Source organism: Acipenser ruthenus, chromosome 10 (assembly GCF_902713425.1).
Source record: "Acipenser ruthenus chromosome 10, fAciRut3.2 maternal haplotype, whole genome shotgun sequence".
NCBI classification, from domain to species: domain Eukaryota; kingdom Metazoa; phylum Chordata; class Actinopteri; order Acipenseriformes; family Acipenseridae; genus Acipenser; species Acipenser ruthenus.
Genome location: NC_081198.1, coordinates 35,427,382 through 35,453,166, shown reverse-complemented (window position 1 = coordinate 35,453,166; position 25,785 = coordinate 35,427,382). Strand labels below are relative to the sequence as shown.

The following is a 25,785-nucleotide window of genomic DNA, read 5'->3' as shown; positions in this document are numbered from 1 at the left end:
CTGAGACAGATCACGTGCATCCTTCAAACAGCTGGGGCAGTGTTACAAATCCCAAAGCTAATACGTTTGAACCGATGTGCGCTCATCAGGTGAAAGCTTTGTGTTTTTTTGCAACATTTTGCAGGCCACCTGCAACATCTGGAAGTTTTGTAACGCAGCCTTTGTGACGATCAGCTTAACTCGTCATATATATTCAAAATGAGTACAGCGATGCCACTAATGCACGTCAAGGTCAGACATTTTTTTAAATGTATTTATTTCAGGAATGTTACCCATTGAGACCTAGATCTCATTTACAAGGGGGTCCTGTCAAAAAACATATGCAATAAAACAACACTTTATGTGTGGTACCGACTTAATCATGAGTCATAAGCAAAGGACATCCACCCGAACATGTACAGACCCTTAATCAAAAACAAAATATTTACATGAAGCCCTTAACAATTTAGAGAGATCATTTTAAAAACATTTAAAGGAGAGACTATCAAATGTACTTATATACTGGTTGAATGAGTTAAAAGTTTTTGGAAGCCGATAGGCAAAGGACATTTTACCCAAACATGTGCCAACCCTTGGAACGACCAGGCTGGCAGAATTATAGTTGGTATTATATCTATTAACCAGAGCAGTTAAATAACAAGGCACCAATCCTTTAAGAAACTTAAACACAAAGCAGTACCAATGATAAAGCCTTCGGGGTGTAAGGGAAAGCCAGGCTAATTTTGCTTACATGTCGCAATGATGAGTGAAGGTGGGACATTCTAATACAAAATCTGCAGCATGAGTTGTAAAATACGTCTAGTTTATGTAAAGACTGAGTAGACGAACTGGTAAATGTAACCACCGTAATCAAGAACAGGGAGAATAGTAGTAGTCACCAGTTTTGATCTGCTAGACTGAGAAAAGATATTCCCATTGCTAAAAAGGAAGCCTAATTTAGGTCTTACCTTTAAAATCAGTTTGTCAATATGATGATTAAATGTAAGATGCTCATCAATCCATATGTCTAAGTATTTATAATAAGGAACTTATTCTCGCACCTTTCAGTGTAACAGTAGTCCAAGATAGATTTTTATACTGTTTTCTATTGGAACAGAATAATATCTTAGATACATTAAGTAACAACTTATCATGATAGGTTTTTTTTTGTGTACGATGTCAAATGCAGTCTGCAGATCCCTTTCGACTTCCTGTATGGAGTGTCCTGCCGAATATAGAATAGGATCATCAGCATAGAGATGCATGTTAGTATTAGTATCATCCAAGTTAGTTCCTAGATCATTAATATAGAAATTTAAAAGATTGGACCAAGAACAGATTCCTGAGGTACCCCCGTAATCAGAGGTTCAAAATTGGAATACCATCAGCTTTAATAGCGTGTGTTCGATCCATTAAATAGTTCTTAAACCAATCCACTACATATTAATCCCAGTTGGAGTAGTTTTTTTAATCAATATTAAACGATCTACGGAATCAAATGCTTTGGACAAATCCAAAAGTAAAACACCAACACATTTGTTTATTTAGCAGACGCCTTTATCCAAGGCGACTTACAGACTAGGGTGTGTGAACTATGCATCAGCTGCAGAGTCACTTACAATTACGTCTCACCCGAAAGACGGAGCACAAGGAGGTTAAGTGACTTGCTCAGGGTCACACAATGAGTCACTGGCTGAGGTGGGATTTGAACCGGGGACCTCCTAGTTACAAGCCCTTTTCTTTAACCACTGGACCACACAGCCTCCTTTTACTAGCATCCGAAGCTATTGATAGGCCCTATATCATTAATCACTTTAAGAACAGCAATTTGCGTACTATGTTTTGGCCGAAATCCAGATTGGATTAATTGCTAATTTACAAGGCACTCAAATATTTTAAGTACAGATATTGGTCTATAATTGTTAAGGTTTGTGTATTCTCCTCTGTTATAAACGGGGACAACATATGCTGATTTCCAATTTGATTGAATTCAATTAGAAATAAGAGAAACATTAAACAGATAAATTAATGGTTGAGCGACAATCCCAGCTGCTAATTAAAAAAATTATGGCTCCAGTCTGTCCAGGCCATCTGATTTTTTTTTTATCAAGGTTCAGTAATAATTTGTATTCTCTGATACTTTTATAGTGCAAAAGTAGAATTTAGCTAGATTTAGTTAGATTATTTTTGTTGTTTTGATTCAGAAGCAGGTTTAGCGATAGTTCTAGCAGAGTCTAGTGGCATTTTTGTTGAAAAGTTATCAAATGCTTGACTGACCTGAATAACATGTTTATTTAAACAAATCAACAACATCCTTACTCTCAGTATAATTACAGCCATTAAATGTCACCTGCTGAGGGAGGGCTGGTGAAACACCAGCACTTTCTGTATTTTTCACATCCTAATTTGTGCAGATCATTCATGCTATCAAAAAATAATCAGGTTTAACTTTCCTAATTAAATTCGTGCATTTGTTTCTCAGAGTATGAAACTGTTGCCAAGCCTGATCGCACTTAACAAATCTGTATTTAATAGCGTTTCCTTTTTATGGGTAGAAGAAATAAGATACTTACAAAAAAAAAAAAAGAAAAAAAAAAGAAAACGCTATTAAATACAATGTTGTTAAGTGCGATTAGCGGGTTGTCAAAGTTTTGATTTGGTCCGGGCCTAAGTTTAGATTTACGTGCTCTAGCCCAAAAACAATCCCTAGCTTCTCAAGAGCTTGCTATTTCGCTAGTGAACCATGGGCATATATTTTTATACGCCGTTTTATTTAATGGCGTATGGAACTGTGCTAAATTCATTCAAATAATATTTCCAGGCAATATTAATATCTGGAATAAGTGAGATTAATGTCCAGTCTATTTGTCAGAGAAGATAAAAACACGATTTATTTATTTTTTTTAAACAATTTCTTTTAAAAAGAGCTTTAAAGGACTATGGTCCTGAGTTTTTTAATATAATGAGAGGGTCTTGCATTCTAAACAGTTTTGTTTTTTATTCTGTTGTCTTACTAACTAGATTCAGAAGCTATTAAACCCCGCTTACCCATTAATACTATTTTAACTACTAAGAAATCCCGTTTACACTTATTCATATTTTCACAGGGTTTAATTAATAATAATCTCTTGCATGGAACAGCTCAACCCCTTTGCAACGGGACTGTTACACCCTTTGCCATAGTTTACCGTGTTTTATACGCTTATCACTTTCCCTAGTCGATTTCGCTGATATTTTGTTTTACTGTTGATTTAATAGACTTATCAACGTTGTCTGATAAATGATTGAACATTTCTGCTGGTGTCATCGTAACAGGTAAACATAGTGAGAACAGCGTGAAGACACAAGTACAGTCAAAGTTCAGTTTAGAAGGCATTGGTCTCCGCCACGATTGGTCGCAGTCAGACGACAATGGCTCTATACAGACGCATCCCAGGCGCTATCGCTGTGATCACACTGACAAATCCGCCTGTTAATGCACTCAGGTAAGGTTTTAAAAAACAATTAAAGAACACGGTGCAGCCTGTATTATCAGCTACTATAATTGCAAACAAGCCAGACAGTGCAATGAGAAAGACACGTCAGAGTACAAAGAACGCATTTCAGTTTTGTACTTTGACCTTGAACAGAGCAACAGTTGCTACTGATAATTTATAAGCTGAGGTTCTCCGACTCTGGCCTGCTTGTTAACCACAAGCAAAAGTGCTCAACACTTGGAGAGAACGCACGTTTAGCTTCCTGGCTCCGACTCCCTCAAAGTCTCGCCCAGCTTTGGTGCGTGGTGCTCCCACCGTCGCTAAGTCAACTCTCAAGACCCACTTGTTCTCTCTTGCTTTCCATGCTGTTTAAGCCTGATATCTGTTATTAGCTGTTGTGTCGTTGTTACTTTTTGAAATAAAATGTACTTATCCACAATGTTTTAGAATGTTCTTTTCACACCCTAGCCTTGTATTGAATGTATTATCCAAATATTTGTCACTGTATTTAATGTATTATACTTTTTTTACTGAATCTTGTAAAGTGCTTTGTAATGGTGATCCACTATGAAAGGCGCTATATAAACTAACGATTGAATGATTGAAGGGTAAAGTTTCAAGTCAGCTGGCGTCATCGTCGCCTGTTGCCCGAGCAAGCTAGGGCTGTGCCGAGCCGATGACGTGCGCCCCCAGGTGGCGAGATTTAGTGGCGTCCTTCTTGCATCATTGCTAACTTCCTCATGTTTACCCTTTAAGAAAAATAAAATGCTTTCATTTACATTACTGTCAGTATGGCATTTTGTGACAAGGACGGAATTCAAACCCCCCTCTCCCAATTCCCATCCAGCATTCCATCCAGTATAGTGTAGTGGAAGTTCTCAACAACGCTAAGCTGACCGTGTCTGTGGTATTTGTTTGTGCCCTCAGCTGTACAGTTCGAGAAGCTATCTATGAGACAGTGAAGAGGGCAACTGCTGACCAGGAAGTAAAAGCTATTGTGTTGTGTGGAGCCAATGGGAAGTTCTGCGGTGGTGAGTCAGCCCGCTCTACTGTTGATTTTAATGTCCCCTTATGTCCACCCATATTCACAATGCATGCTACACACAGCAAACTATGTGGGTGTCAGGGCGGGGGGTCTGTTTTACTGTAGCACAGGAAGTGAATGTATAGTGTGGTGGATAAACGTGCTACACCTGAGTGAAAAATAAAGCTAAATGCAAAACGGGGACTTGTAAGAATATTGTTAATGAGAGGCAAGATATTTTTGAAAAAAAAAAAAAAAAAGGTTTAATACACCAACAGAAAAATATGTCATGGGGGGGGTTACATTAATGTTGCACGTGATTTGTATAGATTTCAAAATGAATGTATATCTGCACCAGGTGGAAATGAATACTTTTGAGCATAGTGCGGGTCTGGGCAGCGTGTAAATGTAGCTGCTGTTCAGGGTTCGTTCTGAATGTTGGAACCTGGGTTTCCTGTCCGCAGGTGCCGATATCAAGGAGTTCTCGAGGGAGATGCGAGGCCCCCCTCTGGTTCCCATGATCGATATGATTGAAGAAAGCGAGAAGCCGGTAGTGGCTGTGATCGAGGGAGTGGCTTTCGGAGGAGGCCTGGAGCTAGCTCTGGGCTGCCATTACCGCATTGCTCACTCCGGGGTAGGGCAGCAAATACAAGGGGCACAGAGAGCTTCACCACCCAGCTTACACGAACACCTCGACCAGCCTTAACTGAAGAAATATATTCCTGCATTATAGCGTGCTCTCCTTTTGTTTTTCACAGTGTAGCCGTTTCATTCTTAAGTGTTCAGTTTTAAAAAACTGGTTTATAATCAGGGTTTGATTCCACTCATACTTTACCACACATAATTAATCATACTCTCAACAAATGAAACGTCAGAAGCTTTAGGTATTAATATACTGTACACTTTGCTTGTTCTTACAAAAAGGTTCCTGATCACTGTTTAAGAAAGCATCCTTGGGGTCACCCGGTGAGTTCAAAGTGGACACCTGCAGGGCTGTCCATCAGGGGCTGGTAGCTCTCCAACATCCGCTGTCAAGCTCTTGGGAGTTCTGGGCACTCCAAATTAGAAATAAAATGCCGTTTGGGACTTAGGAAGGGACACTGTTCATTATGGTGCTGTCTGAATTTCAATACTGGTCCATGTGATATTCCCCACTCCCTAGTAAAGATGATAAGACAGCGGTGAACCCTGTGGCAGGGTGCTGCGCTGTAATCAATGGCCAGCTATTACTTACCCTGTGTGTTGCTGCTCTGCGTGTGTTCCAGGCTCAGGTCGGGCTCACTGAAGTGACTCTCGGGCTGCTCCCGGCCGCGGGCGGCACGCAGAGACTGCCCCGGCTCATCGGAGTGCCAGCTGCACTGGACATCATCACCACAGGTACCGTTTCACCAAAGAAATACCAGCTAGTAAAGACTTTCTATTGCACTTGTTACCCCTACCCTGCCATAATGAACTCAGCTCTGATGGAGAAACATATCTAGCAATAACCGTCCAATGAAAAGTATGGTGTTCAAAATGAAAATGTCAAGACTGGTACATTCAGTGTGATACCTGTCTCACCACTGCAGATAGCCATTGAAAACAAAGAACGTACTGAATGATTGTTTTTTGAGTCGATGTACGGTACGTGCTGGCAGAATGGAGGTCTGTCATTTCATCATAGTGAAGTACAGGTGAAAGAATGTAACCTTTTTTTAAAATGCGACTGACCACTGAGTATGACTATTGTTTGCAGATTGGTGAATTGAAGACAGCAGATTGAAGACTTCAAAAAGTGTCTGTTTATGTTTGCTGTTGACTATTGCTCAGGCGGTTTCTCCCGGCATCTCATTCTGAAGCTTCAGCTCCTGTAGTAAACGTGGTGCATTCAGATCTCTATAGAGGTGATCAGTGCTCTGTGGTTTCAGCTTTGTTCTGAATACATGCACAGGACTGCTGCTCTTCTCTTTTCCAGGACGGCACGTCTCAGCTCAGGAGGCTGTCCGGCTGGGGATTGTGGATAAAGTCACTGACAGCAGCGCTATGGAGGAAGCCATTGAGTTTGCAAAGACAGTAGCAGGTATGGGGCAGAAAGATCTACTTAGTAGTGAGGCAAAACATCTATTCTTCATTTTATTTTAAACTTTTGCTCTTTCATCAGTATGTTTAGTATCATTTTTTTCCTCGTCAGGAATACAGTACATTAAAGTCCAACTTTACACACTACCACACGGAGCCAGTAGATGGCACCAAAACCTCAGCAGTAAAACAGGCACACCACCAGACACAAAGAAGTAGGTGGTCCTTTTATAATTTGATTATTTAAAGGCTTTTTGAGTTAAAGAGCAACTGGACATTGGTATGAATCTGAAATATCAGAGCTAACTTAAGAAATGTGTTCTTTTGTTGTTTCAATTTACTTTGTATATCAGAATCAATAGAGCTCTCAGGCTCATCTCTGATCTCAGATCACACCTGTTACTCCAGATTGTAACCAACACTCAATAAATACATTGGTAGAAATACCACCTAGTTCTTACATTGATTAGGGACAGTGGAGTATGTTAATGATTACACTTTAGTGCAAGTGCACCAGAGGCTAGATATGAATGTTGCAGGGGGACAGGTTAGTGGTTACGCTCTGGTGTACCAGATGTACTTCAGAGGTTTGACATGATTCTGAGTGCTCTGTTGAGGGAAGGGGTGATTTCAACTGGATGTGAAGATTGAAAAAGAAATTGACACGCAAAGGCTAAAAAGAAACTGTAAGAATACATTGGTTAAGAACTCCATTACAATTTGCAAGAGAGTTATCTGTGACTAGAAGATGAAACAAGTGAGCTGGTAATCAGCCACAAACTTCAGCCCTGCTGTTCATTTTCACTTCACTTCTTTTGAGGTTTTCATTGTCACCGGTTTGTTCTTTCTTTGGGTTCTGTGTTAAAATGGAAGATGAACGTCATGCCAGGACGTACTGGAATCACTGCTTAATAATGGACTGTGGTGGCAGCGAAGTGTCTACAGCCAAATGCCAAGGCACTTAACAAATCCGGTCGATTATCAATCAATAATTCTTACTTGGAGAAACCTTTATTGCTTTTATGATATCGAGTAGCAAAAATGGAGAATGGGATGCAGCAGTGTATGAGGTCATCTGTCAAAGCTTTTACTGTGCAATACATTCTTCCAGTATTTTAATTTCAATTGACTTCAGATGTACTGGGAGAATTGAAATGCTGTCAGCGTGGGCTGATGCTCGTTGTACATTATTAACAGTTTGTCATTAGGAAGCAAACGTAACCTAAGCAAACTCAATGTAAATACACAGGGATACCTGGGTGGCTCACCTGGTAAAGGCATGGCCTTATGGTGTGCAGTCTTTCAATCAGCAAAGAGCAGGACAGTCTATCTGCTGTCAGTCATCTAATGCTGTCTATTTTTAAATATAACAATGTAATTATGTTTAACACACGCTGCATTTGCAGTGTGGAGTAGTGGTCAGGGCTCTGGACTCTTGACCGGAGGGTCTTGGGTTCAATCCCAGGTGGGGGACACTGCTGCTGTACCCTTGAGCAAGGTACTTTACCTAGATTGCTCTAGTAAAAACCCAACTGTATAAATGGACAATTGTGTGTAAAAATAATGTGTAAAAAATGTAATTGTATGTAAAAATAATGTGATATCTTGTAACAATTGTAAGTCGCCCTGGATAAGGGCATCTGCTAAGAAATAAATAATATCATAATATCAACATACAGCAATGTCAATAGCAGGCATCAGTGAACACTAGGCAATGGCCTTCTAAACTTACAATAACCTGCTATAAACGTTTAGCACCTGGATTATTATAAAGTGTATATGCAGTAGTTGCTCGGAGAGTCTTTGTTGATTTGTTAGAGTATTTGTTAGTCTTTGTTAGAAAAGCATACTATTTATTTCAACCCTGCTCTGCTTCTCTCGCATTTGAAACTTTATTAACTGGCACAGATGGACCACAAGGGCCCGGAGGCATGGATTATGATGCATGCGCAGGTCCAGATTATAATGAGCAGCTGAAAGATTTGTTTTGAAAGTATCATTCCCCCTATCAATATGACTTCAAATAACAACTGTAAGAATGTCTGTGAAAGCTTTAGTGAAAAGCGTTTTTCTAATAATCTCTGATCTCAGCCCCGCAGGTGTTTTTCATAACCAGCAGGTTCAGAGAGTTGTAATAACCAGAGCGCCGATCAAAGTGTTGCAGTTCTGCTAAGCAGCCCGGTTCAGTGTGTCGGGAGTCTGTTCCCAGCGTTAAAGACTGCGCTGTGTAGTGGCGTTGCTCCACATTGGTATGCAAAGCATACCCTTTCATCTCGAATTGAAACAGACCAATTTTGCTTCCTTTTATGTTTCATCAGAAGAAAATGGGTTCTGACAGAAAGCCCTTAAGGACACAATATCTATAAATGAATGAATTGAGAGTGCCTTTGCTAATGGCTTCATTTACTGAGACCCAGCGCTGTCTTGCTAACTGATATTTAGCTGGAAAAAGCAATTCAATGAACTGGCTTTAATTTAACACCAGAAAATACATTATTAACAGTAAGGATTAGGCCTCTTTGAAAGTTAGTGTGCACACTCATAGAGACTGCTCATATACATGGTATAAAAAAAAACACATCATAAGTTTCTGTAATATGAAAAAGTAGGTCAGCATGTGGAGCAGGAAAAAATGCCTGTGCTTACTTTCTCAAGATATTGCCTTTAGTAATCCAGCTAATCAGGTGGTGTTGTTGTGAAAAAGCCTATATTATAAAATTATAAGAATTTCTTGGCAAGGGATACTTCCTGACCTTAACAAAAAACATGACAAAAGTTTGTAAAATTTTAATAGTAAGTAGTAAGTGTATTTATTTATATAGAGCCTTTCATACTACAGTACTGCAATCCGCCCTACCCGTTTATCTGTCATGATCAAGATCTTCAGCAGCATCATGTTTATTATTGAACAGAGAAGATTCGTTCACAGATTGTAGATCCCACCAAAGTTTTCGTACACTGTGTTGTATGTGCTCAGTGCACTGCCATTGCTGGTAGTGTCACGTGAGCTGTTCAGTGTGTTGATATGTAAATAAATCAAGTTCACCTGCGAGGCGAATCAAATTCAACCTCCGTCTCGATCTCCTGCCTGTCACTCAGCAGTGAATGCACGCACCCACACGGCAGATGGCTACCCTGTCACAAGCATTAATACCCTGTATCTTTCTGAACAAGGGATTTAGGGGAGCTGCCTAATCTCAAAATAATAATTATGTGAATATAGTCATTGTTACAGCTGTGTATAACGGTATTTAAAACAGGATTCATTCATTAGACTTTTTACATATTAGAGTTATTTATAAAATTCACCCATATTGGTGCCTAGGTGCAATATAATTGGTTTGATCTGTTTTCTGCTTCAACTCTCATGCTCATAAGTTGCAGTAATGAACCCCTGAATATTCTGTACGCACATTGGGCTGATATTCAGAATAAAAAGGTGTTTGGATTACACCTGGTAGGTTTCAAGGTGGGAAAGAAGCTTGCATCCTTAATGCTTAGGAGTACTGGATACATTACAATTCAACAAGAAGCTAAACTACATCATCGAGGAGTTATATATTCGTGTTTAATATGATTGTTTAGCTGTATGTAACTTCAGAAGGATTACCTGACTGTGGCTGGCAGGTTGCTGCATATACAGTAATAAGCAGTATATCTGTGTTGTGCCTTAGACGTGTAAGCCGGAGTCCCATGCTGCTGTTACGGATTATATTTCATATTAGAAATTGCAAATGCAGGTAGAATGCAGTAATTAATGAGCTTGTTCTAAAAACAACCCTGTTTGCCAACGCTTCAAGGAGATGTCACGACTCATTAGGAAACTGAATGTGAAGGTCAGATTGACATTCGTCGAGCTACAGGAAGTTGAATCAGACTTGAGGGGTGAAATCAAACGTCTGTCAAATCATATTGCCTCTAAAACGACTTTAATCAACGATGGTGTCCATTCGGGCAGTGATGTCACTGCAAGGGCCCGGAGGCTGTGCAATATATATGGAATACATCCAGTTGTTTTCTGTCATTGTCTAGCATTAGTTATTATTACCAGCAGGGGATGTGCATCACGCTAGGGGATATAGTATGTCCCTTAAAACAGTTTCTCGTAGTAAAAGCATAGAAAAATGTGTAGTGAAGCATAGTGAAAGAATGGTAAAGCATACCTAAGCAGAGGGGTATGGTAAAGCATGGTATAACCGTGTAATGGGAAAAGCATGGGAAAACTGCAAAATTACCATGCAGATTTACAGTGGCAAAGTGTTATTAGGGAGTACGCCAAACTTCAGGTTTTTGCATACATCAGTTCAGTTTTTCTGTATAAATGAGTTCTGTAGATATCTAGAAAACCACTTGTCCAATGATGATGAAATTTACTAAGAACATTCTTTAGATTATCAAAATCTGGGGGGCTATGTTTGTTTATCTGTCTCTGTGTCTATATCTCACACAGTTTTTACATATATCTAGAGAAGCACTTCTTTAATTTTGATGATCTGTACATACAGTTTCATGTTCCTGATAGCTCTGGTTTTGAGTTTACATCTGCACGGGGATGAATGTCAAGCACGGTCGCCCTGTTTTTTCTTCTCCATTTAATCCCAAGAAGTATAATGAGGGGTGTAAGATTGTATTGAATTTCTGATATGTGTAAAGTTTTAGAAATAAGCTGCACAGTGACATATCATCTGTGTTTCTTTAAGGCTGACTGAGTTTGCTTGGTGTCCAGGAACTAATCTGAACTCACCTCTGTCATTCTTTATAATCAACATTAAAACGTGCTGCTTTCAACGGTTCTCATCTGAACAGTGCAATAATGTAGGTCTCTTTGTGGGCTGTCAGTTTAGCTAAAGCTTCCACACTTTTGATATAATGGTGACATTAAGGGGAGTTGCTACTATCCTTTATTATAAACCTGGCATAATAACCACTAAAACACACAAGAAGTGTTGATACAAAAGATGAGACCTCTTCTCTTGTGGAACCCAAAATAGATTGCTAGACAGATCCTGCAATAATAAAATCCCTAATCACATGCAGGCTACAAGACATTATAATAATATAATAATAGATTGTGCTTCTTTATAAGTCTGAACATTTCAATAGTGTACAGCAACTTACTTACGTGTAATGCTTCTAAATTCTTTTATTTCCCAAAGTGATATTAAGTAGGATGAAAATCAGTTGCATGACTGATAAATGGGATTGCTATATACCGTAGCGGGATAACAAACAAAGTGATATTATGAGTCCCCATTGACTCCCATCATGTCGTGACATTTTTGAAGCATGTTTTACTGCACTGCTGTGTAGTTTGATATCTAGTTCCTTCAGATAGTGTAGCTCCTTTGTCTGAACAGTGAGGTTTAAACTATTGGGGTATTGTCCCAGCTGACTGGGATACACTGGCACGAGCTGTCAGGAGGGTGAGCTCAGGCTTTTAAATGAGGGAGGCTGCTGTTCGAATTCCTACACCTAGCTCACTCCACACAGAGATGGGCTTGTTAAATCTCCATTCGTTCTACTTGTTTGAATTCCACTGCCTGAAAGAAGCATTGTTCGATTCTTGTTTGTGCAGCATTGTGTAGTTTTGCTGTTGCTGCTGCTGTTGTGTTTTTGTCACAATATCTACGTCTGGAAAATTCTCATAAATAATTGTATGAGCCATCTTTCCCAAATAAATATTTTAAAATATGGACCTCAAGGACAGATAATGCCTGCAGAATTAGAAAATAGTTCTGCTTTTACCACTACTGATTTTTCATTAGACAACGGGCGCTTGATAGAGCATTAAGAATTTAGGCGCATTTGGCTACACCCCACAAAGAGCGCTATTTATGAATGTTTGAAGGCATGCTTTTTTAAAATTCGTTTTCATTCCATTTAAAACACATAGACTTTTGTAAACCAGCATGATAACAGTAAACCAGATATACCGTAAAGCCTAGTTGAAAAGTATCCATTAGTTAAGCCAATTAATTGTCTAAATAAGAAGAACTTTTTAGAACTGTTTCATACATGCTAACATTAAAAGTAGTTGACTTAAATGGTACTGTAAAATCATGCACATAGGCACATGTGGTTATGTATGCAAGACTATTTTAGAAAAGAGCTGAAGAGAGAGAAACAAGTGAAAATCTAGTAGAATCACAATTACATAGCCTTAATAGGGTCTTTTATCAGTGGTACTGTTACATCTTACAGTGCTGGTGTATAGTAATGGACCTTCATAAACATCTTGCCCCCCCCCCCCCTTGCATTTACACTTTTAGCTGTCTGTCTGTCTCTCCAACGGTCTGTATGTCACACATTTTTACATCTATCTAGAGAAGTGCATGTCCAAATGAGGTGAAGTTTACCAAGGATTTTTTGTTTTTACCTGAAGTTACTACAGTGGGTTGTGAACTGAAGTACCTTCAATGGCTCCCTTCATATTCTTTGGAATAGGTGAAATACAGTGCCTTGCGAAAGTATTCGGCCCCCTTGAACTTTGCGACCTTTTGCCACATTTCAGGCTTCAAACATAAAGATATGAAACTGTAATTTTTTGTGAAGAATCAACAACAAGTGGGACACAATCATGAAGTGGAACGAAATTTATTGGATATTTCAAACTTTTTTAACAAATAAAAAACTGAAAAATTGGGCGTGCAAAATTATTCAGCCCCTTTACTTTCAGTGCAGCAAACTCTCTCCAGAAGTTCAGTGAGGATCTCTGAATGATCCAATGTTGACCTAAATGACTAATGATGATAAATAGAATCCACCTGTGTGTAATCAAGTCTCCGTATAAATGCACCTGCACTGTGATAGTCTCAGAGGTCCGTTTAAAGCGCAGAGAGCATCATGAAGAACAAGGAACACACCAGGCAGGTCCGAGATACTGTTGTGGAGAAGTTTAAAGCCGGATTTGGATACAAAAAGATTTCCCAAGCTTTAAACATCCCAAGGAGCACTGTGCAAGCGATAATATTGAAATGGAAGGAGTATCAGACCACTGCAAATCTACCAAGACCTGGCCGTCCCTCTAAACTTTCAGCTCATACAAGGAGAAGACTGATCAGAGATGCAGCCAAGAGGCCCATGATCACTCTGGATGAACTGCAGAGATCTACAGCTGAGGTGGGAGACTCTGTCCATAGGACAACAATCAGTCGTATACTGCACAAATCTGGCCTTTATGGAAGAGTGGCAAGAAGAAAGCCATTTCTTAAAGATATCCGTAAAAAGTGTAGTTTACAGTTTGCCACAAGCCACCTGGGAGACACACCAAACATGTGGAAGAAGGTGCTCTGGTCAGATGAAACCAAAATCGAACTTTTTGGCAACAATGCAAAACGTTATGTTTGGCGTAAAAGCAACACAGCTCATCACCCTGAACACACCATCCCCACTGTCAAACATGGTGGTGGCAGCATCATGGTTTGGGCCTGCTTTTCTTCAGCAGGGACAGGGAAGATGGTTAAAATTGATGGGAAGATGGATGGAGCCAAATACAGGACCATTCTGGAAGAAAACCTGATGGAGTCTGCAAAAGACCTGAGACTGGGACGGAGATTTGTCTTCCAACAAGACAATGATCCAAAACATAAAGCAAAATCTACAATGGAATGGTTCACAAATAAACATATCCAGGTGTTAGAATGGCCAAGTCAAAGTCCAGACCTGAATCCAATCGAGAATCTGTGGAAAGAACTGAAAACTGCTGTTCACAAATGCTCTCCATCCAACCTCACTGAGCTCGAGCTGTTTTGCAAGGAGGAATGGGCAAAAATTTCAGTCTCTCGATGTGCAAAACTGATAGAGACATACCCCAAGCGACTTACAGCTGTAATCGCAGCAAAAGGTGGCGCTACAAAGTATTAACTTAAGGGGGCTGAATAATTTTGCACGCCCAATTTTTCAGTTTTTTATTTGTTAAAAAAGTTTGAAATATCCAATAAATTTCGTTCCACTTCATGATTGTGTCCCACTTGTTGTTGATTCTTCACAAAAAATTACAGTTTCATATCTTTATGTTTGAAGCCTGAAATGTGGCAAAAGGTCGCAAAGTTCAAGGGGGCCGAATACTTTCGCAAGGCACTGTAACCTGTTACAGCCGTTCCAAAACTGAGATAAACCTAAATCAAGTAGACCAAATGTCTGGAATAATGCCGTCAGCAGTGTAGGGATGTTTTGTGTGTATCCTGTATTGGGTGGTGTGGAAGGGTAGCATTGCGGTTAAGGCTAGCGGCTGGAACAGCAGAGGCAGGAGGCAGGAAACAGAAGATTGCAGTTCAAAAAGCTCTTTTCCTGCACACTTTTATTAAACAAATTAATGAAAAACACACATCCAAAATAAAGCACCCGAAGCAAAAGCGATCTTGGTGAAGGTTCGGAGAGCACAGCCGCTGCTCTCAGTTCTTTCGCTAAACTAAATCTCCTTGGAGCTGTCTCCCAGCTACTCTTTTGTAGCATGTGGCCAAGTGTAATGGATCATCACTGAATTAATTAGCACCTGGCCACATCCACACATGTGTTAGCAGGGAGGGGATTCCAACCCCCAGCCCTGCCATTTTAAACACATTCCTTTTCAAACAAAAAGAAAAACAAACAAATTAGACTATTTACATGTGCAGGGCCTCTGCATTGCCACAGGTGTAAATGTTTCCTATTAATATGATGGTTACTTTCCATGTTCTTGAATTGGCATCAGAACTGGAGTAAATGCAATTGTAAACCTTTTTCTGATTTGATCTTTTCAAATACATTCTGCTTCGCAAGATCCCAGCTGTGGGCAGCTGTCTGTCCTGAGGCAATTTATTTTATCTTTCATTTCTCTCTGGCTCACCTGGCATCTCTAGACAGGCCTGCGCCCAAATAGCTTTTCTTTAATGAGTTCATTTTGAGCATGTGGACGGCATCTTTTGCGAGAAATTTTAAACAAGGCAACAACTGAAAGCTGTTTACATACAGAGTTTGCAGTGATAGAAGCATTCCAAAGAGCTTTTAAATATTTAATCAAATAAAAAACCTGCAATGTTACAATACAATACACTACACAAATATGTGTCATCTCATTGCTGCAACGCATTTACTGATCAGGAGCTGTCAACCCAATCGCCTCTTCTCATCCACTGAGCCTAAGCAATGAACATGACCAAGCTACCAAATTCTGGAAGCAAGGGCCCCATCTGGGTGTCTCCTGGACTCTTCAGGTGCCTGGCTAGTGTGCAATGAGGCGAACTTGCCCATTGTTCCTCGTTAATCCTGCAAAGGCCAATGCAACTTTGCGTTGATAGGATTCGAACCACACTTGCATAACTCGCCCTGCACTCCAGGATGCAGTGCTTTTATTGGTGAGCTATAGTGATCTCTCCTCATTTTATACAGTGATCCTGTCACACAGGTATACACAGCCACTGCTGTTACAGACACTGGCCCCTTTGAGACTTTGATTTACAGCTTTGCTTGCTGATAAAATTGTACTGTGGAGCTCGTTCATACCATTGATTCAATAAAGCCACTATAGATTTTAGTTGGAACAGCCTGCTTTAATCTTGTAAGAAAGGACATCAAAGTGAAATGAAAAAAGTTACCAGCCATTTTAACGAGAACAAGGGAAACATCGATCCACATTATTTTCCTTATCGTATGTAGCAGTCTCATTTCGCTCAATACTATTTCGTTCAATACTGTGACTGACAGCTGCAATAAGGAGATAGAAATGTAACTACCAGGGTGATATTCTGTGCGGGTTACTTGGGATTTTGGACTAAACAGCAATGAAAGGGAAAGTGTATTCATTTCAGAGAAAATGTCCACATGATATTTTCCATATTGTCACAACTTCCGCTGTGATCTGTTGTGTTTCAAGCTTCTTTTCTATTTGGATTTGAGTTATTGTCTTTTTCTTAATCTGACTTTACCTGGCTTTGAGCGGCTTTAAGCTTGACCGGAAAGTACTGACACTGGACAGCTTTCTTCATTCCATTCAGATCATGTGACAATATGACTTTTTCAACTCAGCCAGCTACAAGGCTGTTCAGTGCCGGCATTTCTCCAAACCTGGTAAAGGCAGACTTGGAGACAAAGGATAACAGCTCAACATCTGAGTATCGGAATGCAAATTTTACAGGGTACATAAGGACCTTTTTATTTTATTGTGTTACACGTTCCCATGTGTTGCTACAACTGTTTACGTAAGGTGTGTGTATTGTTTTAATATTTTTTTTTTTTACATTTTGACCACTTTTTTAAACTTTTAAATTGCATTCCCTGCCTCAAGATGGCTTCCCATGTACCTGCATGGACCTCTCAGAACTGCATTTCCCATCATCCTGCTGCTCACATATGTAACTCAGATGGATTTACCAGTGAGTAGGAGGATGATGGGAAATGAAGTTTTGAGAAGTCCATGCGGGTACATGGGGAGCCATCTTGAGGCAGGGAATGCAATTTAAAAGTTTAAAAAAAGTGGTCAAAATGTAAAAAAAAAAAAATAATAATTAAACAATACACACACCTCACGTAAACAGTTGTAGCAATGCATGTGAACATGTAACACAATAAAATGTACTCTTTAAAACAGTGTGATGGAGTGGAAAACTGAAGTTACCAGGAGGCCATATTGGTAAAGGTCTGAAGAGAATAATTTATTATATAATTGATGATAATGAAAAATGCTAATCTGCTGCAACTGATTAGCTTGAAGAATAAAAAGGCCACAGTTTGAGTGTTCTGGTGGTTGGGGAAGTTGGAGGAAGAGTTTGTGTGTGGAGTGTGAACAAAGGAAAAGAGGTTAAAATAAAACAAGAAGAGTTGTTTTGTTTGGAGACCAGTGAACGGCTTAGCCATCCGCTAAAGTTAAACTTGGGAAAAGTTTAGTTAGTGCTCTGTAGAGGAGTTAGGTTTTATTTTGTTTGGATGTAATCAGAAATAAACACACAGGCACTGTCCTGTTTCAACAGAAAGCAATTGTGTGAGTGCTTTATTTGTCACAAGAAGACGGGGGCTGATGAGAGCGAACACCTAGAACAGTACGTACAAGAGTCAAGTCTTCAGAACAGCAAGGGAAGTGTACACGTTAAGATGTAACATTTCAAGCTATTTATACTTCAGACTACATTAAAAACATTCTTATTGGAAAGGCGAGGCAAAGCGGGAATTTGCGCTCTAGTAAAGAAAATAAATGACATTTTGAATGTTTCAAGGTTTTTTTAAATTTTTCTTGAAATCTCAGATCGTTATTTATTGATACTCAAGTATTTTCAAGGCAGAGAGCATTTCTTCATGATCAAAAGTGCAGCATTGAAAAGAAATCTGGTAGTAATTGCTCCGATTAAACAATTAAGAAAATGGTTGGAACAAAGACCTGGACAGGAAAAGGCTAGAGTTTCCCATCCCTGGTATAAATAATGAGCTTCTTAAGACCTAGATACAGGTTTTATTTAAGTACCAAAGGCTACAGTTGGAACAAACACCTAGACTGCAGTAACATGCAGTGTTGGGATCAGCTCTCTTTTCTGTTCACTGTACTCAGTACTTGTACTGGTACTAATAGAGGGACTCCCTTGTATTCTGTGTGCAGGTGAGCCCATGGGCCCTCGGAGACTCAGCTTGTGGACGGCCGCCTGCCCTGAGGACCTGGACTCCCTCCTGGAGGGGGCGCTGGTGAGGATCAGGCAGCGCTCGCGAGGGGCCTTGGCGCCGGTGGCGTGTGTGCAGGCGGTGAGAGCCGCTGCCAGCCTGCCCTTTGCTCAGGGGATGAAGAAGGAGCAGGAGCTGATGGCATATCTCTTCACCTCCGGGCAGGCCCGCGCCATGCAGTACTGCTTCTTCACACAGAGAGCGGCTGCAAGGTGGACCACACCTAGTGGAGCCAGCTGGGAAAACACCAAGGCAAGGCCTGTACAACAGGCTGCAGTTATAGGTAGGTCACAAATCCAGCACTGAGTTAAAAAAAAAAAAATGTGACCAGAAGATAATGTTGATTTAGTGCATCTTTATATATGAAACCAAATTAGTGGAGAACACCTAACAGCATTCTTTATGCAAAGATTTACAAAGTATATAGTGGAATTATAAAAGTATTGACACCTTCCTATCTGTTCAATGCGAAATGCCGCAATTCACGTTGATATTGTCACCACATTGGAGATGTGGATATCTATGAACTATACACTAGGGGTGTGCTGATGCTCATATTTTCTGAGTAATTACCTCCAAGAGGTATTTGCCGTCAAAAAAGTGACCCTTCCGTCACCTTTAAAATTGAGTACCAATTAACTTCTGCATGCAGTGTTTTAAAAGCCGATCGGAAGCAAATTTTCCTCTCATCCTGGGCGCTCTCATTTTACTGACGTACCGAGGCTGTAAACTGACAATGAAAATGCAACTGATTCATCACCTAAACACAACCTTTCATTTACCCTAACTAGAGCTACCTCTGTGGAAACTCAGAGATGTATTTCTTTGTCAAGTTTAATCAGAGATGACACTCTAACTACAATCCCACAGTTCACTGCAGAGATTACACATTTCTAAAGAAACTAAGGATAGTGGAAAAATGATAAAAGACAAATAATTGTAAAATATGAATGAGGTTTAGTTAGTTTGATCACAACAGGCTCTATGTCAAATAACACTGCCAGAGTGTTATTGACTGATACTCAATAATTGTGCAAATAGCCGAAACTGAGGGACCGCATTGTTTTGTGTTGAGTAATTAACATGTTTTATTCCATTTAATTAATATCTAACAAAGGTAATTTACTGAGAAAATACGAGTTTCAGTGCACCCCTACTATACACTACATGAAAATTCTTCATACTACCCTTGTAGTGAATGGCTTAGCTACCCATCTCCTGTCCCCATAACTAGAAATCTTAAAACCCACTGAACCTGAACTACAGGTTCACTCATCAACTGCAGGCATTTAATCCGTAGTGTCAGTTTTACTGTTCTAAACAGCGGTGGATCTGAATACCGTCGCTCTTCAACTATTTATTAATTCAGCTGCGGTCTTACTACGTACAGTAATAGTTGAGTGAAACGAGGTCTGCAAAGTTAATCAGGGTGATACATTTCAGGATGGCAGTATTAAGGTCTGGCACTGTTTAGAAAATTAAACTAGACCCCATGGAATTGAAAAGAGGGTTTCAGTCTTTCAGCTTCAGTAACTGTCTTTGGAAACACCTGGATGATTTGATTTCTGCATGTGGAAGTTAGTAGAGTGGAGGGTGAAAGACTATGCTTGGCTGACCCTACGGACCGTCAGCTTCCCTTCCTCTCGCACCCACTTCCTCCCTGCACCCGGCCATCTGGTTACGGTTAGCCTTGCAAACGGTTAGCCTTGTAGCGTGCAAGTCCCCTGCTGTGTTTTGAACTTCGGTGCGCAGACAGTCATTTTTTCTTTTTTTTTTTAAATTTAGTAGTCGGCAATTAGTTTTCTGTTATTTTCTCCCCAATTTAGTAGTGTCCAATTATTTTGTTTAGCTCAGCTCAGCGCTACCACCCCTGTGCTTACTCGGGAGGGTCGAAGACGAACACACGCTGTCCTCCGAAGCATGTGCCATTAGCTGCCCGCTTTTTTTTTAACACACTGCAGACTCACCATGCAGCAACCCACAGCTACAGCATCGGAGGACAACGCAGCCCTGGGCAGCTTACAGGCAAGCCCGCAGGCGCCAGGCCAGACCACAGGGGTCGCTGGTGCACGGTGAGCCGAGGACACCCTGGCAGACCTAACCCTCCCTCCCCCTGGGCGGCGCTCGGCCAATTGTGCACCGCCCCCTGGGAGCTCCCGTCCTCGGTAGGCAAAGGAATAGCCTGGACTCGAACCGGTGACGTCCAGACTATAGGGCACATCCTGCACTCTACACAAGTGCTTTTACTGGATGTGCCATTCAGGAGCCCCCAGACAGTCATTTTTAATATCATAATCCACCACCTTCACCGTTCCCCTTTCCAAAATCCACTCATCTTCAACTCATTTCTATTTGTACTGTAGACATAATCGTATAAATCGCAGTAATAGATTCGTTTATTAAAACATTCGGACAGCTCTCGTCTCCATTATGTCAAGTGATTTTGTCCTCTTTGTGACATGAGTTTCGTTGGCATTTATTCTCTCGCGAAGAGAAAAGCGTGTTCTATTATTAATCCAGTCGGAGTGCCTCGGTTCTCCTTGACTCGGGGGTGCACTTGCTTCTGTTTGTGGAGCGGTATGCGCTAATAGTTTGAGAGAGAGGGCCCTGCATGACAGGCTGGGAGATGAGAGCTAACATGGCACATATGCCTAAGGGGCAGCTCAGGCCTGCTTTTTGTTTTTATTCTGTTTAATTTCATACCCTCCAGTCCCGGATCCTTGCCAAGAGTTCTGTGAAATCTCTACGCCCCACATCTGACGTTTCATGCAAACGGTTAGCCTTGTAGCGTCGAAGAAATGCCAACATGAAAGTACATGGCTTGTTTTAAAATACCTTTTAACACATGGCAGTCTATTTCTAGATTTAGAGCGCCCAATTACTTTCCCTCATGTTTTTTTCTCCAATTTTAGAATGTACAATTATGTTCACTCAACGCAACAGGAAGGTCAGTGGGCCTCCAATCCCGCCAAGCCAATGGCCTCTTTCCATCCAGGAGCTTGATAAGGGATGTCAGTGGGCTAGGTTTCTGCTTGCGCTCACTGGATGCCTGGCCAGTGGGGGCTGCTGGTTTTGCCTCCGTAACCTGCAGGACCATCAAGTCCAATGCTAGACTCTGTGGAATCCCCAGCCAAGATAGGCGATGTCAACAAGTTGGGAGTCTATTTTAATGACCTAAACCTGATTTTTTACTAACCTAATTTCAGTGATTGTATGGAGTAATGTTAATAAGTGAGACAATAAATCAGGGGAAAACATCAGAAGACATTAATATAATATAATGATCAGAGGTATTATGATCCACTACTGCTTAAATATAGAGTCCGAATTACATTTAGTAATACTAAAAGAGACTTTGTTAACATTATTGATTTGCCCCCCCAACCCCAATTTCATTGTGCTGATACAAAAAACTAAAAACAAAATCACGTTTTATCCAGAGAATTTGAATTAGAAGTTATGTGTGCGTTCAATTCAGAAGTGTTGAAAGCATTGTCTGTTAAGAACAAGCTGTTTTATTGGTGTTTCCTTTATAGATTTCCTGTGCTACACACATGTGCAGTGTAGATTGGAGGGGCTACAGTTAAGTGCAATTGATAGAAAGAATTGTTGCAGTATGAAAAGACCATTTCTACCTCTGTTCATCCCGTTCATGGCTGATTTTCATTTTCAATTGCAGAGCAGCGGGGTTCTGAATGAATGTTTGTTTGTTTGTTTGTTTGTTTGTTTGTTTGTTTCTTTTCTTTTTGAAGTGCGTCAGTCTGGGGAAGAGAATACAGATAGTCCTCTGTCGGCACAACATCATGCTATAGATGTCCGAAGCTGCCACACTTCTATTGTACTCAGTTTAAAGTAAAAATCTCGGATTATGTCTTCATGTTTACCGTGTAGATCTCCTTTAGATCTAACAAAATAATTCCAGAACTCTTAACTAATATACTGTATATTGCCATAATTTCACATTTTCCTATGTGAAACAAGCACTGGTAAAGATGAATTACATTTTTTATTTGTATTTTTTTCAAAGCGATTAGTTTTCTTCAAAGCTATTACTATTTTACTTAGGTCGCATGCAAGAACACAAGTGATGACTGTTAACTGCGTTCCTACATTACAGCAAGTGCAGCATTGACATAAATGCAAAAGGCATTTCAACATATTTTTTTGGTAATAGCTATGACAAAATGCTGTTTAAAAAAACAAAAATCAGCACATTTAACATATGTGCTGAAAAAAAATCAGCACGTTTAGCGCCTTTCATATAGGAAAATGTGACATCTGCAAAGCGATGGCAACAGATATATTTATGTTTAATGGCATTATTTTGTTGGCTCTATATACTTTCATTTACACCTTAAAACTCTAAAATTACAAAAGATAAAGAGTACCTTACATCTGCAGTACAGTACCTAACAAGAACTAAACTGAACTGGCTTTTAAGCAGTTTAAATAAAAATACATAATGTACAGAAACTTATATTCCTGTAAAAACATTGTGTTGGATCTCTCATGTTTAATTAAAAAGGTGAGTAGTAAATGATTCATAATCAATCAGTGATAGAGCAGTCTTACCATATTCTCACTACTGTAAATAATGCATGATCATCACTCACGTGTTGATTCTCACACTCAGTAGCAACTCAGTAATATTCTACCACTGTGTTACAGTTAGATTTGCTTACCCTGAATAACATAAAAAGTGAAGAACAAAACATTTTGCAGCACAATAAAACGTGGACCAATGAAAATGTTAATAAAACGAATAACAAAATGTATTTTAAAACATTGGTTAGCACATCTCATTTGCTCTTCATGCGGCATATTCCTCTCCATAGTGAGCCCATTTTCTCAACCCTTCTTGGGTCAAGTATTAAACAATACACTTTGACAGAAGAACAGAAAATAACAAAGTCAAGCCATTCCAGGTGACAGAGGGACTCTTTTGAATGCAGTTGCCTGCAACACATTTCCATGCCAGATGCATTGTGTGTTTCTGCTCTGCAAGAGATAATTACGCTGCTGAATCTTGCATAATAGTTTTTGGACTGGAGGAGGTTAACATTTTTTTTCTTGTATCTGCTGGGCTGCTGCTCCAGTCCACTAAAAGGAAGGCTTTAGCGAGCTGCAATTTGTGTATCTCCCAGATGCATGTGCAGAACTAGGGGAATGAATGGCTCTCAGCCAATTGCTTTCTAAGTCCTCAGGACAACCCCCTGCTGAGGTTAGGAGATGAGTGCATCTGAGATAAAACAAAATAATATTACAAGAGCAGAACAGATCTGCAGGAATACAACAAAGCTGGATCTCATGCACCAGGGCCTCCATTCCTAAAGTGCTTTCACTTTATTTTTTATTTGTTTATTTAGAAGACACTTTTATCCAGAGACTAGGGTGTGTGAACTATGCATCAGCTGCAGAGTCACTTACAACAACTTCTCACCTGAAAGACGGAGCACAAGGAGGTTAAGTGACTTGCTCAAGGTCACGCAGTGAGTCAGTGAGTGGGCTGGGATTTGAACCGGGGACCTCCTGGTTACAATCCCTTTTCTTTAACCACCGGACCACACAGCCTCCTGTAGAAATCAGGTCTGCCCTGAGCTCACTGTGCGGACGGTTTCTTTCGGTTATATATGTGAAATTTAACACAGGAATGCAATCTAGCTGAAGTTAAGAAATAGAAATGATATAAAAATAGCAAAGAATATATCTTTCAATTGTTGTCAGCTATATACAAGGCTGAGGAATGTATGTCTGAGCTGAAGATATTTGGTACCTTTTGTCCCTCACAGGGTTAGGAACCATGGGGAGAGGGATTGCTGTCTCCCTGAGTCGAGCGGGGATCCCAGTCATCGCTGTGGAAACGGAGCAGAAACGGCTGAAAGCGGGAAGGAAAGCCGTGAATTCCATGCTGACACGAGAAAGCCAGAAACGGGGGCTGGCAGAAGCGCATCTGGGGTCAATCAGCTTCACACTTGACCTCCGCAAGCTGCGAGACACTGACCTGGTGATCGAGGCCGTCTTCGAAGACATGGCTCTCAAGAAGCAGATCTTCAGCAAGCTGTCCTCTGTGTGTCGCCCTGATGCTCTTCTGTGCACCAACACCTCTGGGCTAAATATCGACGAGATCGCTTCTGCTGCCTCTAGGCCTGAACTAGTGGTGGGCACCCATTTCTTTGCACCAGCTCACGTGATGAAGCTACTGGAGGTGGTCTGTGGCCCTCGGACCTCCCCCGTCGCCGTGGCGACTGCAATGCAGCTGGCCAAGCGCTTGGAGAAAATAGGAGTGGTGGTGGGAAACTGCTCGGGTTTTGTTGGGAACCGCATGATGAGGCCTTACACAGAGCAGGCCTACTACCTCCTGGAAGAAGGAGCCAGACCAGAGGAGGTGGACCTTGTGCTGGAGGAGTTTGGCTTCGCTATGGGCATCTTTAGAGTGATGGACCTCTCTGGCCTGGACGTGGGTTGGAGATCCCGTAAGGAGCTGGGGTTGACTGGGCCGAAGCTGCCCCCTGGAACCGAAGCTCGCAGTCGGGGCGGGAGAAGATACAGCCCGCTTCCCGACATCCTCTGCGAGAGCGGGCGGCTGGGGCAGAAGACAGGCCGAGGCTGGTACCTGTACGAAAAAGAAAGGGTCGCAACCCCAGATCCTTGGCTGCAGAGCTTTTTGGAGGATTACAGGAGCCGCTTTGGTATCCAGAGCCGCCGCGTGGGTCAGGACGAAATCCTAGAGCGCTGCCTGTACTCGCTCATTAATGAGGGCTTCCGGATCCTCCAAGAAGGGATAGCGGCCTCCCCGGAAGACATTGATGTTATCTACGTCTCTGGCTATGGGTGGCCCCGCCACAGGGGAGGTCCCATGTTCTATGCCTGGATGGTCGGGTTGCCTAAAGTTCTGGACAAGCTGGAGCATTACCACCGGACCCACCCAGACATCCCAAACCTGGCGCCCAGTAGCATGTTGAGAAAGCTGGTGGCTAGAGGAAGCCCTCCAGTTCATCAATGGAGAGCCCTGATTCAGCAGCATAGCAGCCAGCTTTGAAGAGAAACAGCACACTAAATTCTGGAAGGGCTCGCAACTTTGGGAAATGGAGTCCAAGTTTAAAATCTAAAGATCTGCTTTCCAATTAAATGCTAGGTGCTTCCAAGCAAATTGAGCTATTATTGATATAGGGCTGATTAATAACAAATAACAGATACTGGTAGCTTGTTGTCACTGATTCATTTCTTATTCGATTTACACATCATTGTACCCACAATTAATCATAAAGATAATTTTTGGTATATTGGAGAGTTGTGGGGTTACCTCATTGCTTCAGGTTTTGTTTAACCCTACACACCTCCGTGAGATTTGAGAAGCAGCAATGGTTTTCTCTACTATAAAATCTGCACTAACAGCACAAGTGGTACCGTAGTAGCAGAGCCTGATGCTGACCGTGACAGATGACTCTGTTTTATAATTGTAGAGAAGGCTTTTGACATTGTTGTGCCAGTGATTTCGATGACTGTAAAATGTGGAAAAAATATATTTTGCAATTAAGAAATGTAGTAAGTACATATACTAATGCACTTACTGCATTCTCTGTTAGTTATGCTGTTTATTAAATACATTTTCACACATTTAAA

At 40.9% G+C, this 25,785-nt stretch overlaps 1 protein-coding gene across 3 annotated transcripts; it reads left to right on the top strand.

Moving 5' to 3' along the window:
- On the top strand, positions 1-25,785 carry ehhadh (enoyl-CoA, hydratase/3-hydroxyacyl CoA dehydrogenase). 3 transcript variants are annotated; one of them, XM_059032093.1, is made up of 8 exons: positions 1-89; positions 3,295-3,464; positions 4,383-4,486; positions 4,944-5,113; positions 5,745-5,856; positions 6,434-6,538; positions 18,104-18,445; positions 23,952-25,785. In XM_059032093.1, the coding sequence occupies exons 2-8, from the start codon at positions 3,391-3,393 to the stop codon at positions 25,199-25,201; spliced, it is 2,157 nt and encodes a 718-aa protein (XP_058888076.1). In that variant the 5' UTR covers positions 1-89; positions 3,295-3,390; the 3' UTR covers positions 25,202-25,785. The 3 variants fall into 3 exon arrangements, with proteins under 3 accessions (XP_058888076.1, XP_033866131.2, XP_058888077.1); XM_034010240.3 differs by having other exon boundaries at positions 29-231; XM_059032094.1 differs by lacking the exon at positions 3,295-3,464 and having other exon boundaries at positions 29-231.